Raw genomic sequence first — 19,307 nt, 5'->3', positions numbered from 1 at the left:
CACGTGGGCTTTCTCTAGTTGCAGTGAGTAGGGGCTACTCTTCATTGTGGTGAACAGCCTTCTCACTGCGGTTGCTTCTCTTCTTGCAGAGCACGGGCTCTAGGTGCGCGGGCTCAGTATTTGTGGCGTGCAGCCTCAGCAGTTGTGGTGCATGGGTTTAGTTGCTCCGCAGCATGTGGGATCTTCCTGGACCAGGGATTGAACCCGTGTCCCCTGCATTGGCAGGCGGATTCTCAACCACTGCACCACCAGGGAAGTCCCAGCAATCTGTGCTTTAACAAGCCCTCTGGTGCACACTAAAGTTTGAGAACCACTGGCATAAGGCAATGTAAAATGTAAAGGCAGGATTCAAACCATAGCATGATCTAAGCTAACATATACTGAGTGCTATGGTTTCCCAGGAGCTCATGTAATTTCCACAACCACCTTATGCTGTGTTGATACTATTGTTATTCCCATTTGACACGTCAAGAAATTAAGGTGCAGAGAGATAGAGAGACTTGCCTAAGATCATAGAGCTACTGAATAGCAGAGTTGGGACCCCAAAACCAGGTTTCTCCACTGCCAAAGCCCATGCTATCAAGCACTGTGTCAGCACTTCCCCTGAGTGTGGGCCACAAGCATTACTGGTAGAGATGAGGTGGCCTCAGGCGGTAGTAACTGAATGTTCATTTTACACTCCAACAGCTATGTATTTTTTTAAAATATTTATTTATTTGGCTGCGCCAGGTCTTAGTTGTGGCCCGCAGGATCTAGTTCCCTGATCAGGGATCTAGCCCGGACCCCCTGCGTTGGGAGCTCAGAGTGTTAACCACTGGACCACCAGGGAAGTCCTATGTATTTATCAGGGAAGTCCTATGTATTTATTTTAATGTGTCATAGAAAAAATATATATAACTAGCATTCCAAACTCATGATTTCAATAGTAACATCGTTTCCCTTTAAAATGAGTGAATTTTATTAAAAATTAGTTGCTTTAATGAAAAGTATTTATTTGGCCATGCTGTGAGGCTTGTAGGAACTTAGTTCCCTGACCAGGGATTAAACCCAGGCCCTCAGCAGTGAGAGTGCTAAGTCCTAACCACTGGACCTCCAGGAAATTCCCTTTAATGAAAAAAAATTTTTTTTTTAGCTGCACCGCATGGGATCTTAATTCCCCAACGGAACTCGTGCCCCCTGCCGTGGAAGCACAGAGTCCTAACCACTGGACCGCCAAGGGAATTCCCAAAAAATCTTAATAAATGTACTGTTATGCACAGATATCGCAAATATGGTAGAGACGGTTAACAGTGAAGTGTGGGAAATACTGCTAAGCCAACCTCAGTTACTTTAAAAATATATAACGATTTGTGTATTTTACTGTATATAAATAATACCTTATTTTTTTAATTAATTAATTTATTTTTGTCTGTGTTGGGTCTTCGTTGCTGCATGCGGGCTTTCTCTAGTTGTGGAGAGCAGGGGCTACTCTTCGCTGCAGTGCGTGGGCTTCTCATTGCGGTGGCTTCTCTTGTTGCAGAGCACAGGCTCTAGGCGCGTGGGCTTCAGTAGTTGTGGCACGTGGGCTCAGTAGTTGTGGCTCACGGGTACTAGAGCGCAGGCTCAGTAGTTGTGGCGCACGGGTGTAGTTGCTCTGCGGCACGTGGGATCTTTCTGGATCAGGGCTCGAACCCGTGTCCCCTGCATTGGCAGGCGGATTCTTAACCACTGTGCCACCAGGGAAGTCCCCCTACAAGTCCGTTTTTAAGGTACTGTTGGGACTCCCCACATGCCGTGGAGCAGCTAAGCCTGTGCGCCACAACTACTGAAGCCCGCGCGCCCTAGAGCCCACGAGCCGCAACTACTGCTGAGCCCGTGTGCTGCAACTACTGAAGCCCGAGCGCCTACAGCCCATGCTCCGCAACAAGAGAAGGCACAATGAGAAGCCCTCGCACCACAACGAAGAGTAGCCCCCGCTCGCCACAATTAGAGAAAGCCTGCGCGTGCAGCAACGAAGACCCAACGCAGCCAAAAATAAATAAATTTAAAAAAAAGGGACTTGTAAAATAGACTGGATTCTAGGTAAAAATGTGCATGCTGAAGCATTTAGAGGGAGGTGTATTGCAGTCAACCTCCTACTTTGAAATGCATCACAAAAATAACTTGAACTGGGCTTCCCTGGTGGCGCAGTGGTTGGGAGTCTGCCTGCCGATGCACGGGACACGCGTTCGTGCCCCCGTCTGGGAGGATCCCACGTGCCGTGGAGCGGCTGGGCCCGTGAGCCATGGCGGCTGAGCCTGCACGTCCGGAGCCTGTGCTCCGCAGCGGAAAAGGCCACAGCAGTGAGAGGCCCGCGTACGCAAAAAAAAAAAAAAAAAAATGTTGAACTAAATATTCATTGTAGAACCCAGGTGGTACCTACATCAGTAATCATTGTGTAAGTTCTTTCAACTTCTCTGTAGGTTTGGAAACTTACATGTTGGGGAAAAAATGCATAGATTGTCCCACACAGTGAATGAATGAGTAAACGAATTAACAAATAAGCAAAGACTCAAAGACCAGACAATTTGCTGAAAGACTTTCTTTACACACTCCTGTATATATTCCAAAGTGAGCTTCCTGCTTTTATAATAGAAGAAAATGTTTTTTCAGAGAGAAAAATGGCACAAGAGTCAATTGATAAAATAGGCATTTATTCTGAAGGCATAATGCAAAGAAATTCCCCGAAAGCAGCTTGAGAGTGGAAGAAAACTGCTGCCCCGCCAGCAAAGGGGAACAGGACCTCAGCCCTTTTCTACATCCCAGCCGTGTAGGGATGGCTGGGGGCAGAGCTCACGGGTGGGCTCTGGGCCGTGGGCCTGGGGTCGGTCCGACCTGCCCGCCTGTCAGTGTGGGCCCAGGTCACTGTGTCCTATGTTCCAAGGAGTCAGAGTGTCAGGAGAGCTGGCAGAGGAAGTCGTGCAGAGGCAGGGCCAGGAGCCCTGACAGCGAGATCCCCAAGGTGTCCGAGATACAGGTGGTTGCCATGGCAAACTCCCGGTGCTCACTGCTGGTCTGGGGAGGGTGGGGAGCAGGGGTGAGGCTTCAGTCCTAGCTACCTCTGCCTGGCACTTTCCCAGAGAGGCCACCCACCCACAGCCCTCGACCGACTGGTGCTGACCTCCAGGGCAATGTTGTGAAAGGTGTTCACATAGGCCGCGCCCCCCAGGAGTCCCTCATACAGAATGATCAGGAAGACGAGGTAGATGCTCGGCAGGAAGCTCAGCCACACGTCCGCCAGCAGGAAGGCCAGGTTGAGGCACTGCGGGTGCAGGTGGAGGGGAGGGCTGAGCCTGGGACCAGAGGTGGGCAGGAAGGGAGGTGACATCCCATCCAGCGGGCCCCGGTTCTGAGAGATGCTGATGAGGGTGAGGGCTGACAGGCCTGGATCAAATCCCAACACCCAGCTGGCCTACCAGATCCTGGGATCTGGGGTAGGCCTTCTCCCTACCGCATCCCAGCATCCTAGACCTTGGGGGTCTCCTCCCCTCCTCCCTTTGCCCGTGTCACGCCTTCCGCCTGTGATGCTATCCCACCTTCCCCCACTTGGGCTCCCCTCGTCACCACCGTTCACAGCTCAGCTTGGATCAGGGTCACTCTCACTCCTATGATCTCATTCCTCCTCCCAGAGTCTTCCTGAATGGAGAGGTTCCCCTCTATTTTATCAAACTGAGGCTATGGTGAGACCAGAGGTTCTCAAGTAGGCGTGACTTTGCTGCCTAGGGGACATTTGGCAACATCTGGAGATGTTCCTGGTTGTTACAACCGGGAAGGGAGGGTGTTACGGGCATGCAGTGGGCAGCGGCCAGGGATGCTGCTCAACGTCCTACAGCTCACAGGACAGCATCACAGCAAAGAAGGATCCAGCCCGAAACGCAATAACACCAAGGTTGAGAAACCGTGGCTTAGATGTCCCCACGCCTTCTAAGAAGGCTCGCTGACCCCACCCAAGGGTGTAGGTCCCTTTCTCTGTGCCCCAGTCCTTCAGGGGATCCCACTGTCCCGGTCCTCAGTGCACAGGGTTGTCTCCCCAGTGTGTAGGCCACCCCAGTGGTTCACATGCTTAATGTACACACAGATCACTTGTGGATCTTGTTACCTACACAGGCCTTGCCCTCAGAGGTTCTAATTCAGGAAGAGTGAGGTGGGCTCAGAGATCTGCATTTAAAAGAACACACCCTGGTAATACTAATATGACCCTAGAAACACTGCAGATGCTTTCGTCTGGAGCATTAGGCCAGACACTTTCTGTAATGGAATTAAATGATTATAAGCCGCTAATTCTATGAAGCAACCTTGGTTAAAATTATAGCTAAAATCATAAGCTACACATTTCAGTGGCATCTAATGTAGAACCCTGAGCTAAGAATTGTTGATACAGGGACTTCCCTGGCGGTCTAGTGGTTAAGACTCCGTGCTTCCACTGCAGGGGGCATGGGTTCGATCCCTGGTCGGGGGACTAAGAACCCAAATGCCGTGTAGTGCGGTTAAAAAAAAAAAGAATTGTTGATACAATCTGGGACTTGGCGGGTTCAAAGCCCTGGGGTGGCAGTCCTGCTCAGGCAAATAAGGAAGAAAGTTAGAGGATATCTGCCTGCTGTTGACATAACATTAAAGTGTCATCTACCCTAATTCTCTATATTGTTATCACAGAATTGAATTATTGAAAAGGGCAAAAAACTTTCCTGTAAGAGTTGAAGCTTTATTTTAAAGGCGATTTTTTATATGCCCGTCTGGTCCCAAGATTATGGCCCAGAGGGATATTAGAGTCACCGAGAATAATTTGGAGGCTGCCAATGACTTGTTTTAAAGTGTTTTCAAGTCTGACCACCGAGAACTCTGACATTTAGAAACAAGTAAGAAGACGTGAATGTTTAAAATCATGTTCTCTTTCCAAAAAAAAAAAAAAAAAAGAGCTGAAGTTTTTTTAATAGTTACCTTCAGTGGCCATAGACATGTGACAATGAAACATGAATGCTGGTTAAGTAAAACTCCTTTTGTTAGACTGTTGTAGGTATTTTCATTCATTTAAAGCTTAATCACTTACATGACCTCCGCCATGAATTTGCTCACCAGCCTTGAGATAAATAACCTGTTGACTCCAATGTCACTGATTCTATTGTAATTAACCATCCAGAATAAAAGAACTGAACATTTTCTTATCGTTGGAAACATTATTTGAAAGCCTGCCTCTCTGCATGAGGCTTGGGCAAATAATCATTAAATAAGTGCTCCTAGCTGATTAAGACACAATACAGATTCTTGTTCTTTCATTCTTCGCATTTCTATTTCTTACAACCATGCCTGATTTATACATGAGGAAACTGAGGCTCAGATGAGTTCCGGGACCTGCCCTAAATCACACAGCTACTGAGGACAGAAGCTGGGATCTGCATCCAGGTTTGCCTGGCTCCTGAGGCCACTCATTTTACACAGATCCCTGCTGGCCTCTGTTCCCCGTGATTAGAACATGACGGTATGCAATCAATAACCCCTGCTGAGGGAGGGAAGCATCGGGGCCTAGGGAAGCTGGGAGCCACGGCACGTGGAGAGTGAGGGTCAGGGGCTCAGTACCTGTAGCAAGGCCAGGGCCCACGTGTGGCGGATGTGACAGCAGCGGAGAGAAGAGCGGGAGGCAAAGACCCCGGCCTGGTACAGCATCTGGTACCTTCAAGGGGGCAGGGAGTAAGAGGAAGCCCCTCTGGTGCCTACTCGGCAGGGCAGCCCCTCCCAACCCCAGTCCTTACCATCAAAGGCCCGCCCCCCAGCCCACTGCCGTGCTGCCACCCACCCTCAGTCTTCTCACCAGCGGTACTGCTGAGCGTGACTCAGGAACGTGTTCCGGAAGAAGAGGAGTTCAAACTGCAGCAAGGACCAGACGGGGGAGATGGACGGGGATGTGTGGGTCCCCACCCTCATCACTATTTCCACACCCCTCCCGGCAGCCCTCACTCACAAGTCCCTGGTTGATGAAATACTCAGCAAAGTAAACCAGCACCAAGGGGACGATGTAGCGCAGCAGGCCCTGGAAGGGTCAGGAGACATAAGCGGGAGGCTGGGAGATGAACACTGGCCGCAGGGGACACACCAGAGCCACCGTCCGTACCTTAAACACGGTCCACCTTTCCTGAAGGGACAGGTGTGAGCTGGAGCCTGCAGGGGGGCAGGGAGAGAAGGGCAGGTGAGGTTGGCACACTGACTCAGAAAAGGGGTGCTGGTGTGCAAGAATCAGCCAGCCAACATATGAGTGTGAAAGCACATACGCCACTGGACTGTACAATTAAAAATGGTTAAATTGGTAAACTTCATGGTATGGATACTTTACCATGATTAAAAAAAAAAGTAACTAGATGAGACTTCTTCATGGTTCTTGTACAGCCTGATGGCGGTACACCCCTACCCAGCCACAGTGGGCCCTTCTTTCTGGTTTTGAACACCCAAGCTCATTCCCACCACAGGGCCTTAGCACTTGCTGTTCCCTCTACCTGAAACCTGTTCACCTGGATGTGCACAGGGCTGACTCCTTGTCATTCATATTTCAGCCCAATGAGATGTCCTCAAAAAGGCCTTCACTGACCACCTTCTCTAAATAGAACCCCTTTCCTCCCCCCATCTGTCATTTCTTGCTTTTTTTTTTTGGCCGCACTGCACGGCATGTGGGATCTTAGTTCCCCAACCAGGGGTCAAACCCGTGCCCCCTGCAGTGGAAGCGCAGAGTCCTAACCACTGGACCACCAGGGAAGTCCCCCCATCTGTCATTTCTAAGCACATCACTCTGTTATGTTCTTCTAGTACTTATCAACGTGTGAAAACAACGTGCTTCAGATTCTGTTATTTGTTTATGAATGGTATAACACACAGTCAGTACTCAGTGAGTACTTCCTGAGTAGATGAATGTGATCGGCTCTCACCATAACCAGCATGCCTATCCACTCCCTCTTCTGACTGCCCACAGTAGAGAGGAAAAGGCTGAAACTCAGAGAAAGTGACCGCTCTGACGGTCACTGTGTCTCCTACCTGGCTTCCACTCTGGGGCCTCGCTGTTTATCAGGGGCTGCCGGGCTGCCGTGTCTGCCTCCCCTTCCCCTCCAGGGTCCTGGGGCCCAGGAGACGTGAGCAGCAAGAAATAGCTGGAAGTGGGAAGAATGAAAAGAAGATTGAAGAGCCTCTGTCAGGCTGGAAAGGCCACTTCTTCCCAGGGCAGCCCCCCTCATTCCTCCTCTCCGCCAAGGCCCTCCATCCTTGGCCAGAGAACTCCAACTGCGCAAAAATGCTTCTTTCTCTGGAACTGAAATGTATCTCCTTGTTGTTTCTAATCCATGGGCCCTCGTTTTGATTCCTGGCTCACGCCAAGCGTGTCAGCCCTGTTTTCTTGTTGTTGTTTTTCTAATAATCGCTCTAGCTACCATTTATCACGTGTTCATTTTGTGCTAGGCCAGAAGTTTCCAAAGTTTGGTCACTTACGTTTTGCCTTCATGACATTTACCATATCCACATTCCCTCTGTGTATAATATTTTTTATTTAATATTTCCCTTTCAATTGATTCACTTTTTCTACACGGCCTTATCCTAAGCGATAATCTGTGAAATCACAGGTTTGGTCGACCAATTGAAACTTTTCCTAATTCACATGAAAATACACACAAAATGAACAGAGTCTATCCTTGCCCCCTCATTGTGGGAACCACACTGTAATGAATGCTTCACGCATGTCACCGCACGGGGAAGCAAGGAAAGCCACCATCATTTGAAATATGGGAAAACTGAGGGTCAGAGACGTAAAGTAACTCGTCCCATACAACACAGTTAACAAGTGGCAGCCCAGAACTCAGACTCGGGCCTATTGGAGTCCAGAACCCACATCCCCCCACATGGCTGTAGGGATCTGAAGATTGGGATCGTGCAAGTTCTCTCTCCTCGAATCCCTCTTCCTCCCAGCCCAGGCCGCTTACCTGGCCAGCAGCAGTGCGGGTATACCCAGCATGGACAGCAGGGTATGCTGGGGAGAGAGGCCAGCCTGGGTGAGGCCCAGGTAGGACAGTGCCCCCAGCAGCCCTGCTCCGCCAGTACCTGAGGACCACCAGGAGATCACAGCCCTGAGAAGGAGAACACAGTAGCCCTAAGAAGGACCAAAGCCAGCAGTGGGAACCCCTCCCCTCACTCCCTGCTCTGCCTGCTTACCTGGGGTAGAAGGCGGTGAGTGAGAGGAAGGTGACCTCCCCCAGACCTGAAGAGATGCTAGCCAAGACCACACCTGGAGAAGGACAAGCATGGCCATACCTACCTAGCCTTTCCCCAATGGCCTCAATTCCCTAAGGGGTGTGGCCACAGCCTCCTCTGCATCTGCACAGAGGGGCTAAACACAGATCCCTTGGATAGGCTGGGCTCCAGATCTGAAGTAGAACCAACCCCTTCCTCTGCATGTCCTCTCATAGGGAATGGTACCTCCATCCGCCCAATTATCAAATCAGGAATAAGAATTCATTCTTTTTTTTGGCTGCACTGCAAGCCTTGCGGGATCTTAGTTCCTCGACCAGAGGCTGACCCCAGGCCACGGCAGTGAAAGCAGTGAGTTCTAACCACTGGACCGCCGGGGAATTCCCAAGAACTCATCCTTGATGCCTCCTCCACCTCCATCACAGACGCTTGATGACTGCTCATCTTGATCTCCATCTAATCTGTCCATTTCCTCCCATCTTCCCCACCGCCTACCCCTCCAAATCGAATTCATCTCCCGTTCCCTATTGTGACAGTCTTAGCATGCTTCTCGGGGGTTACAAAAATAATCCCTCTCCTCTGGGAAGCGGAGGAGATTACCCCCACCAATGCTCTGTTGTAGTTCCTTTGAACCCCCCACCTGACACAAAACCTCACACTCACCACACAGGCTGATTCCCACCGAATGAGAAAAGGCAACCAGGATGAAGCTTCCAGCAGCACAAACCCCACTGGTGAGCACCCGGGGGCTGAAGGGAGATACGGGCCGGGGGGAATGGTCAGCTGCCATTCTCAGCTCCCCAGCCCTCTCGCCACCTCCTCTGCCCTCCCAGCCTCCCGACTCTCAGATCCCACCTGCCTTTCCTCCCGCCACCTCCACCCAGACCTGTAGGGCAGCAGATGAAGGCCAAGAGGAGCCAGCAATTTGATGACGAGGGTGGGAAGGATGTCTGCCAGGAGCACCGCCTGGGACAGGAGAACAGAGTGAGACCCCAGACTTTCCCAGGGACAACCCTCCCAACCAAGTGGCCAAGGGAAGATAGAAACCAGCCCATTAGACCTGCTACGAACACAGGCTCTGAAGTCACACAGATCTGAGTTCCAGTCCCAGGTCTGCCTCTCCTTAGCTGTGGGTCAAGGTATTCACATTCTCTGAGCTTCAGTCTCCTTATTCGGAAAACGGGGATGATTACAGAGCCTAACTCAGTACTGTTGTATGGATTCAATAAGCTAATATATGCTGCACACAGAAAGGGCTCAGTAAATGGCAGTCTTAATTAGTGGAGTCATGATAGTACCAGCTGGGTGCTGAGGGGGTGTGGGTGCGGTCTATAGACCCAGAGTAAGGGTAAAGGGAGGACCAGATGGGTACTCACAGCTGTGGAGACAGAATTGCAGTCAAATCGAGATGAGCTATTATGGGAGGTGGGTGTTGGGTCTGGGTCCACCTGATGGGAGACAAGAAAGTCTTTCACCCAGGGAGGCAGGAGGGCAGACAAACAGGGCCGGGCTCCATTCCCAGCTCTGCTCTAACTTGAAGGATGGCCTTGGGTTAGCACTGGCTTCTTAAGACCTCAGTTCCTCTATGTGCACAAGGCGGAAGGGGAGGTTTCCATAGAAGTCTCAAACTAATGGTCCACACGCCAAAGATGGCCTTGTAAGTGACTTTATTTGGGTAACACACTCGGGAACTTTCATTTAAAAAATTTGGGTTTCCAGAAAAATCTATTCTTGGACCAAATTCCCTGTTGGACCTGCAAGGTGGTAGCTGTTCCCCTTGGGCCTGCATCCTCCAGCTCATCATAGACAAGAGGTTCTCAACCAGAGATGATTACACCCTTCAGGGAACATTTGGCAATGTCTGGAGACATTCTTGGTTGTCACAACTGGAGGCTGAGGGATATGCTATTGTCATCCAGTGGGCAGAGGCCAGAGATGCTGCCAAACATCCTACAATGCACAGGAAAGTCACACAACAAAGAATTATCCAGCCCAAAACATCAACAGTGATGGAGTTAAAAAACCATGCCTCAGGGCTTCCCTGGTGGCGCAGTGGTTAAGAGTCCGCCTGCCAGTGCAGGGGACACGGGTTCGAGCCCTGGTCCGGGAGGATCCCACATGCCGCAGAGCAGCTGAGCCCGTGCGCCACAACTACTGAGTCTGTGCCCTGGAGCCTTCGAGCCACAGCTGCTGAAGCCCACGCACCTAGAGCCTGTGCTCCGCAACAACAGAAGCCGCTGCAATGAGAAGCCCGTGCACAACAGCGAGGACCCAACGCAGCCATTAATTAATTAATTAATTAATTAAAAAAACAAAAAAACATGCCTTAGACTATAGTCCCACCCAGCCAACGTTTGAGTTTGCAATTGCTTTACAAGAACAAATTGATTCTTAAAGACGCTTCCTGTTCTCAGGTCTGGGAACTTTAGCCATCTTGTCCCACCCCTTAGTCACCTCATTCCATGAACTTTTCAAGTGGGTTTCTGTCCAAGGGTGAGTCCCTCATCTTCCCATAGGGACTAAACATGGTGGTGGTGGTAGAGAGGGTCACTTACATGGCTCTGGTTCCCAGGTGCTCTCTGGTGACTGAGGATGTCGTGGGCAGCACTGAGCATCACCACGTAAGAGAAGTTGTTGCAGAGGCCCAGGAGCCTGGAGTGAGCAGGACAGATCCCCCCACCCCCCAGTTTTATTGAGATATAATTGCCATAGAAGAATAGACATATAATTATATACAATCTATCCACAGTCCTAGCACCAAACCTCCCCCTTTCCTGTGCCTTCTTTTTTCTCTGTCGCCAGACCCCATCCCCATTTAGTGAGAAGGTTAGAAATACAGGCTTTGGGACAACAAACTTAGGTTCATATCTAATCTCTGAGACCTCTCCCAGGAAGAGAAGGAAGTTATCCTTGATGACTCTCTCCTCCAAGCTCCCACCATGATTCAGTTCCCGGGGCATTTCTCATCCACTGATTCACTGTCTCTGACTGTGGTATGGTAGAAAGATACTGGGGGCTTGAAATCCAAAGGACTATGTTCAGGTCCCAAGTCCGCCACTTCCTACTTGAGTGGCCTCAGTCTACTCATGTGTACAATGAGGATTCAAACTTCTCTCCTGACTATCTCACAGAGTGCTGTAGAGATCAAAACAAGATAATACCCTACATGATCTATGAAGGATCTGGTTCACTTATTCTCATCTCCCAGAGCTGCCATCAGTGATGGGAAGGGAACAGGACCCAGCCCCAGGGTATCATGTGTCCTTTTCACAAGCCTCTGAAGTGGTACTGCTGCTCTTCCCATATTACTGCTGAGAAACTGAGGCTCAGAGAGAGAGCCTCACTTCCAACCCAATCTGTTACCCAAGTCCTTGATGTTTAGGTTAGTGCTAGAAGTATTTCCCAAAGCTCAGTATTCGAATTATTTTAGGAGGTAGATGGATGACTTTTAAAAGGCAGTGATGCATTTATTTAAATGTGCATTAGGAAAATACTGGCTTTCCGTCCAGAGTAGTGATTTACAGTTTTCTTTTAAAAAGTACATGTATTTACAAATTTAAAGGCTGAGTTGGATCTCCAAAATATACAAGCAGCTCATACAGCTCAATATCAAAAAAACAAACAACCCAGTCAAAAAATGGGCAGAAGACCTAAATAGACATTTCTCCAAAGAAGACATACAGATGGCCCAAACACATGAAACAATGCTCAACATCACTAATTATTAGAGAAATGCAAATCAAAACTACAGTGAGGTATAACCTCACACCGGTCAGAATGGCCGTCATCAAAAAATCTACCAACAGTAAATGCTGGAGAGGGTGTGGAGAAAAGGGAACCCTCATACCCTGTTGGTGGGAGTGTAAATTGATACAGCCACTATGTAAAACAGTATGGAGGTTCCTTAAAAAACTAAAAATGGAACTACCATATGACCCAGCAATCCCTCTACTGGGCATATACCCAGAAAAGACCATAATTCAAAAAAACACATGCACCCCAATGTTCATAGCAGCACTATTTACAATAGCCAGGACATGGAAGCTACCTAAATGTCCATCAATGGAGGAACGGATAAAGAAAATGTGGTACATAATTACAATGGAATATTACTCAGCCATAAAAAGGAACGAAATTGGGTCATCTGTAGAGATGTGGATAGACCTAGAAAGTGTCATACAGAGTGAAGTTAAGTCAGAAAGAGAAAAGCAAGTATCATATAATAACGCATGTATATGGGATCTAGAAAAATGGTATAGGTGATCTTATTTGCAAAGCAGAAATGGAGACATAGACGTAGAGAACAGATGTATGGATACCAAGGGGGAAGGGGTGGGGAGGCAGGAACTGGGAGACTGGGATTGACACATATACATTATTGATACTATGTACAAATAGACAACAGATGGGAACATACTGTATAGCACAGGGAACTCTACCTAATGCACTGTGGTAACCTAAATAGGAGGGAAGTCCGAAAGGGAGGGGATATCTGTATGTGTATGTCTGACTCATTTTGTTGTGCAGTGGAGGCTAACACCACATAGTAAAGCAACCATACTCCAATAAAAATTAATAAAATAAAATAAAATCCTCACAACATGGCAAGGCGCCTGCTATTATCCCATTTTACAGCTGAGGAAACGAAAATTCAGAGAAACTAAAATCAAGAAGATAACCGATGACATTGAGATTTGTCTAGAAATTAAATGATTTGTTACCGATATTCATCTCAGAAACGGTCACACAGAAAATTTCAGAGACACGAATTCTGAATTTGAATAGATATTATTTTCATGAAAAAATAAAATAAAGGCTGAGTTGGTTGGAGTAAAAACATGAAGAAAAGATCCCTGCAGGTCATATGAGAAGCTGGCCCAAAGGGGAAGGTGATAAGGGAGTGAGCGAAATTTGGGAAATTTACACACGGCCTCAGGGCAAACCAAGCGGTTCAGTAAATATTTTGTGGATTCAGCTCCTTTTTGGAAGCTCAACTCTCTTTTCTCACCCCTCTTGTTGCTTCCCTCTTCCCACCCTATTCAGGCCACTCACCAGAAGCCCACCGCGTTCTTCCAATGGGTCCCCTGACGGTCCTGCGGCGGGGGCCTAAGTGCCGGATTGGCCTCCTCTCCTGGAAGGGGGAAAAGAAGAGGTCCTGACCCCCACCCCACTCTCAGGTGCACGATGGGCCAACGGGCGTTCTCCCGGGACCGAGCAAGTCAATCCCGTGAGGGTGGGCAGGAATACTCACCCTCCGAATCCGAAAGGCGCCGCCCCGCACAGCCTCCCATGGCATCAAGTTCAGGTCCCCCGAGGGGTCCAAAGTCAGCGAGAGTTCAGAGTTGGCTCCGATGAGGCGGATGAGGGTCTACGACAGGTGAGAGGGATCAACGTCCCATTGCCGGTCCCAGCTCCGGCTTCTCCGCAGCACTGGCGCCTCTACGAGCCACGGCCCTAACCCCAGGCTCCATCTTGCGCCCTCGTACGCCCCACCACGCCCCACCCGTCGGACTCTGCCCCCGCCCCCTCTAAAGCAGGGGGCCCTGCAGCCTGTACCTTTAAGAGCACCTAAACATTCCAAACTCAGGAATGACGGATCACGTGACAGCACCTGTCGGTCCCGCATCACGTGCTTGAAGGTCCTCACCACTTCCGGGTCTTTTCTCGATCTTCTCTATAGACCTACCCAGTTTCGGGGCAGGGGACTGAGAGAGGCTGGAAGAACCCTGGAACCACCGGTTTAAAACTGGGATAGGTAGGATCAGCAAGAAGAACCATGACGTTAGTTGGGGACACCCAAGGCCGTGATCTACCGTACCAACACTAATCATGGCGGCAAATGGCTTCAGCTCCTCTGCAACTGCCAGAAATAAATATGGCCACCTGCCTAGCCGGTACTGTTTCTGGCTGACAACAAAGGCAGCCAGCTTCAGGTCATTCTTATTTCTATCTGTTGTTGCCTTTAGATTGCTTTAGAAACTGCACATAAAGATAACACCCACCTAAAAAGATTTCATGAATTGTCTGTTGGCAGTATCCAAGGTGGTTAACAGAGCCCCTTTCTCAAATTATCTTAGAACCAAAGTAGTAGTTCAACCCTGGTTTTACAGATGAGAAAACAAAAAAGGAAATTTACTGATGAACATACAAAGTTAGACCTAAAGGTGACCTTAGAGACTCGGCAATAAGAAGTAGAGCACCAGGGCTTCCCTGGTGGCACAGTGGTTGGGAGTCCGCCTGCCGATGCAGGGGACGCGGGTTTGTGCGGTCCGGGAGGATCCCGCATGCCGCGGAGCGGCTGGGACCGTGGGCCACGGCCGCTGGGCCTACGCGTCCGAAGCCTGTGCTCCGCAACGGGAGAGGCCGCAGCAGTGCGAGGCCTGCGTAACGCAAAAAACAAACAAACAAAGAAATAGAGCACCAGAGGCAGGGGTGCTGGCTGCTGAGAGATTCCTGCCTGCATTAAGGGTGCTTAGACCAGATAATTCTAAGGCCCAAGATTCTGATTCTGTGATCTCATCTAGTTCCTCTAATTGGAAATTTGGAAAGTGAGGCTCAGGGAGGGGACCCAAGGAAAAGGTGTCGATTAAGGTCACTTCACAAAGTCCCAGATAAGGAGCGATTATTCTCTTACCTTCCTCTAGGTGGTAAAGCAACATCCTGAATTTTCTTCATCACGTCTTTCCCCTGCTAATCTCTCTTGTGGGCTTCCAACAGTCAGTGCCCACCTCTCTCAGCTCTTTCTCACCACCAGGCCCTCAGACTGCTGTTCGAAATGTACCCCCTTTGGTCTGCTTCCCAGATCACTCAACCAATGAAAAATGGGATCCTACTACCCATGCCGGGCTCTAGAAATTCAGCAACGTGTCATACATGGCCTCCACCTTCAAGGAACTCAAAGGAGGCTGGGAGGTAGACGTGAATAACCACAGTACAAAGTTTAGCCAAGTTTCGTTTCGCAAGAATGACTACAGGTGAGGGAATGGGCATTGGAGCCACCAATCCAGCCCCTTCTTCCTCTTGGGGAAGCATTAATGACCCTGAAATGAGAAGCCAGAGCTCTTACCAGCCCCCTCCTCATTCCTACTCCTTGTCCCCAGGCAAAACAGGAACCACAAACCCCAGCTTCCTCTCACAGAGAGGCTGTGGTGTTGAGGGGAGACGGAAACGGCTGAGGTGTAAATACAAGACCTGAGTCACTTGAGCTGCAGTTGCCACATGCCCCTCCCCCCTCCCCAATTCTGAGGTCTCCTGCTCCCGCTCTTTCCTTTCGGTCCTCCTCCCTTGCCCTTTAGCTCCGAATGTACACCACCTGAGTCCCGTGTGTGATATACACCCACTTCCCAGCCTGGGCTGGAAGCAGCTGTGGGCATTGCAGAAGGTGGGCAGGGCTCGGGGTGGGGATGCGTCAGGGAGAGACAGGGGAAGAGGAAGTGTCTTGGGTCCTGGGGAAGACTGGCTTGGTGGGTGGGGACAATCATTGTCAGCTTTCTGGACACACAGACAGAGACAGACAGGATGGATTTCCTCCGGCTACATCTCCCTGGGCTGCATCAGGCCTTGAGGGGGGCACTGGTGAGAGGGGCAAAGAGAGGCCAGAGATTTTCACCCTGCTCCCTGGGGCCTCACCTTCCCTTCTCCCTTTGAGCTTCTCCTCAGACTCAAGATTCCTTCCCCACAATCAGGCAGCCTGCTAGCCCGATCTTCTCTGGATTTCAATCCCCTCATCTCCACAAACACATCCACACACCTCTAATCTAGGCCGTTTCCTGCTCCTTCTGCAGATTCTGTCCCCCTCCTCCTCCTAGATCCTAGAACCCCTCTTCCTTCTCCCGAGTCCCTCTGGCCCAGGGCCCCGAGGGAGAGGGCTGGGCTTCCTCGTAATACCTTTGTCCCCATCCCTCTTTTCTTCTAGGAGTCTTTCAGCACCTTTGTCTCCTACCTTATGGGAGATGATGTCCCCACTGCAGAGAGGAGGGAGGCGTGTGCAGCTGAGGAACTGGGGGAGGTGGCTGCAAGAAGCCTCGGGGGGAAGGTAGAGGAGGAAGGCCAGGAGGCCGTGGAGGGCCTTGGAGGCAGCCAAAGCAAGGGGGATGGAGGGCTGAGAGGGCCTGGAGAGGCTGGAAGGTGCCAGGAGGAAAGCTCAGCTACAGAACAGACCTGGCGTGGCAGACAAGGCAGCTCCCATGGGTCTCAAGCAGATAGGCAGGACACTGGGGCCTGGGAGGCAGCCACGGCCACGAGATGCCAGCATTCAAGTATCCCCCTGGAGCCCAGAAGGAAATCTGAGGCAGGGTCTGAGGCTGGTCGAGACAGGAGTAGCCAAGCCCAGGAGAGTCAGCAGCCCGATGAGCAGGAAGTAAAGAGAGAGGAGACACTGAGAACCTGGGAACGGGAGGAGGAGGAGGAAGAGGTCAGGGCAACAGAGCCAGGGGTGGCTGGAGGGGTGGAGTCAGAGGGGACCTGGCACAAGGAGCTTGAGCGGACGGCGAGTGTTGATGGGCAAAAGGTAGCAGAGGACAGAAAGGAATCAGAGCAGGGGGTTGATGAGACAGCTGCAGAGGAGATCCGGGGGCCTGGGGCCAAAGGGGCTGGGAGGGAAGAAGAGGTGGTAGTGGTAAGGGGTGGCCGAAGCACAAGGGCACAGGGGACACAGGAGCCAGGGGCAGAATCTGAGGACAGGGAAACCTCAGGCAGGGAGCAGGCTGACCTCCCAGAGGTTGGGGAGACTGAACATGGGGCAGTCCCAGGAGAAAGGATCCCAGAGGGTACTGGGAGAGTCTGGGCCCTAGAGGAGACCTCCAAGGGAGGCCAGGAGGAGGAGGAGGTAGATGAGAATAGAGAGGTTGAAGTGAGCCTCTTCCCCAAACAGACCCAGGCCCTGGGAACCGAGAGAGTGGAAGAAGCGGCCGAGGACCAGGCAGCAGGGAGGGAAGCTGAGGAAGGGCAGGAGTCAGAGGCGGAGGGAGGGGAGGGCTTTGAGGGCCAGGCAGATCAGGCTGAGGGAGAGGCTGTGGAGAGGCAAGACTCAGAGATCAGGGCTGCTCAAACCAGTCTCAAGGAGGTGGTGCAGGCAGAGGAGGCCGAGCAACAGCAGAAGAGTTGCTGGGCTGCAGAGGCTGAGCTGCTCCAGGACAAAGCAGCAAATGAGGCTGAAGGTGACGTTGACTTGGAGGCGACGCCAGAGGCCAGGCCCAAGAGGGAGTTCAGCAGGGAGAGGGGTGAGGAAGAGGCTCAGGCCAGGGGAGAAGCACTGGAGGTGGGGTGGGGTGGCCTTGAGCACAGGGTCACTGAAGGCCAAGAACCTGAGCTGGTGGGAGGCCCCCAGACCCCCACAGAGCAACTTGAGGAAGGGCAGGCATGTAAGGAAGAGCTCTGCAGCATTCCAGCCCTGAGCAGGGAGGAGACAGAGAGGAGCCTGGAGGAATATCCCAGGAACGTGGGGTATGTAGAACCTAACAGCTCTGTGGCGGAAGCCTGGGAAGACAGAAGAAGGGATGTGGAGACAGGGAACACCCAGGAGGAAAAAGCAGATGCTGAAGAGGGGAAGGAGGAGGCTACAGGAGGCCAGGCACCCGTGGCGGAGGCTGAAGGAGGCCGAGAGTCTGCACGACCAGAGGTCCCAGAGGCAGGTGGGGAATGGATGAAAGCAAAGGAAGCCTGGCGTGGAGCAGAGGAGGGGGAGACCCCTGGAGCAGAGAACCAAGAGCTGGGTGGAAGGCAGGGAGCAGAAGCAGGGACCATCCAGTCATTGGGAGAGTCAGACGCCACAGAGACCAAGGAGGAGGAGGTGGAGGCCACCGTGCCCTGGGGGGCAGACAGAACATCCAGGAGAGGCTGGAGGCTAGAGGCGGAGGCTCTGAGTCTCCAGGACAGCAACGACATGGAGACAAATTCTTTGGCTACCGAGATCGTGGAGGATAAGGCAGCTCTGGATGGAAGGGCTCCTGGGACTGGGGACAGGCCCGGCAGAGAGGCTGAGGAAGCATTCGGGAGAGACTGGGATTCAGAAGGGAGAGAGGAAGCCGGCGGAGGTGAGGACCTGGTAGTGGCTGCAGAGGGGGAGAAAACAGGTGGGCAGGAGTTTGGCCTGGAGGGCTCAGCAGAGGAGGAGGCGCCTGGCAGAGGTGGCCAAGCAGAGGCTTCTGAGGCCCCTCGGGAGGGTGAGCCCGGGGGACAGCAGGCTGAGGTGGAGGAATCCGCAGTAGCAGAAGGAAGCTGGGGGATGGATGGCGTTACCTCGGGCTCCCAGGTGGTGAGGGTAGAGGGCCTCCCAGGAGGGCACACACTGTGGGAAGAAGAAGCTGGAGGATGGCAAGGGACAGAGCAGGGGCAAAGCAGTGAGGGGCAGCACGGGGACAAGCACCCCGAGGGAGAGGCACAAAGGCCCCTTGCGGTGGAGGATATCGAGGTGACTGGAGACCAAAAGGCAGAGGCTGAGGAGATTGACCCAGAAGGCCTGGAGGGCGTCCAGGGCCAAGAGGACCAGTCAACCAACCAGGACCCTGCCGAGGCTAAGCCTGGACCATGCGGGGATGCTCACAGCAGCTGGAGTGAGGTGAGGGCTCCAGGTAGGGTCCTGGGCTGGACAGAGCAGAATCTCGAAGCTGAAGCCGGCCCCGTGGTACCCCGTGCCCTCTTCCCCGTAGGCCCTGCTCCCCGGGGCTCGCCTGGACGTCTCTGTCCCGAGAAGCCGAGCCCTCCTCTCCCGCAGCTCCTCACAGCGCCGCTCCCGGCCCTCTTTCCGACGGAACCCCGCCCCTGAGCAACCGCAGGAGCCTCCCAGCCCCCCACCGGAGGAAGAGCTGGTAGCCCCCGAACAGAGACTTCTCGAGCCAGAGCACGCCCCGGAGCCAAGCTCCTCCAGCCCTGAAGGGACTCCATTGCCAGCCAGAAGGCCCCTGGGACAAAGGTAAGCACAGGGGGAGGTGACCGGCCTGGGATGGGGAGGAGGCTGACGGCATCTGGACACCAGCTCCCACGGCCTGTCTTCCATCTGCAGGTTTGGCCTGGCACACCCTGGCATGATGCAGGAGCTGCGAGCCAGGCTGGGCCAGCCAAAGCCCCAGTGA

At 51.9% G+C, this 19,307-nt stretch overlaps 2 protein-coding genes across 2 annotated transcripts; one reads left to right on the top strand and one right to left on the bottom strand.

Annotated features, from left to right (window-relative positions):
- Window positions 1–2,655: 2,655 nt before the first annotated feature.
- CLN3 (CLN3 lysosomal/endosomal transmembrane protein, battenin) lies at window positions 2,656–13,892 on the bottom strand. The gene is made up of 16 exons (XM_082856331.1): window positions 13,792–13,892; window positions 13,487–13,603; window positions 13,288–13,366; window positions 10,791–10,887; window positions 9,612–9,683; window positions 9,122–9,201; window positions 8,899–8,984; window positions 8,200–8,272; window positions 7,971–8,114; window positions 7,036–7,148; window positions 6,125–6,171; window positions 5,975–6,043; window positions 5,825–5,880; window positions 5,593–5,686; window positions 3,140–3,280; window positions 2,656–3,033 (listed from the first exon to the last, which is right to left on the bottom strand). Exons 2-16 carry the CDS (start codon window positions 13,524–13,526, stop codon window positions 2,914–2,916), a joined length of 1,311 nt encoding a protein of 436 aa, XP_082712457.1. The 5' UTR covers window positions 13,527–13,603; window positions 13,792–13,892; the 3' UTR covers window positions 2,656–2,913.
- A 1,846-nt stretch (window positions 13,893–15,738) lies between these two features.
- APOBR (apolipoprotein B receptor) lies at window positions 15,739–19,307 on the top strand (the record flags this gene model as incomplete). Its single annotated transcript, XM_082856620.1, has 4 exons — window positions 15,739–15,810; window positions 16,151–18,793; window positions 18,885–19,147; window positions 19,238–19,307. The coding sequence occupies exons 1-4, from the start codon at window positions 15,754–15,756 to the stop codon at window positions 19,305–19,307; spliced, it is 3,033 nt and encodes a 1,010-aa protein (XP_082712746.1). The 5' UTR covers window positions 15,739–15,753.

This window comes from Leucopleurus acutus, assembly GCF_964270905.1.
Source record: "Leucopleurus acutus genome assembly, chromosome: 16".
Taxonomy (NCBI): Eukaryota; Metazoa; Chordata; class Mammalia; order Artiodactyla; family Delphinidae; genus Leucopleurus; species Leucopleurus acutus.
Note: the sequence above shows the minus strand (reverse complement) of the source record. Positions and strands in the feature narration are given on the sequence as shown.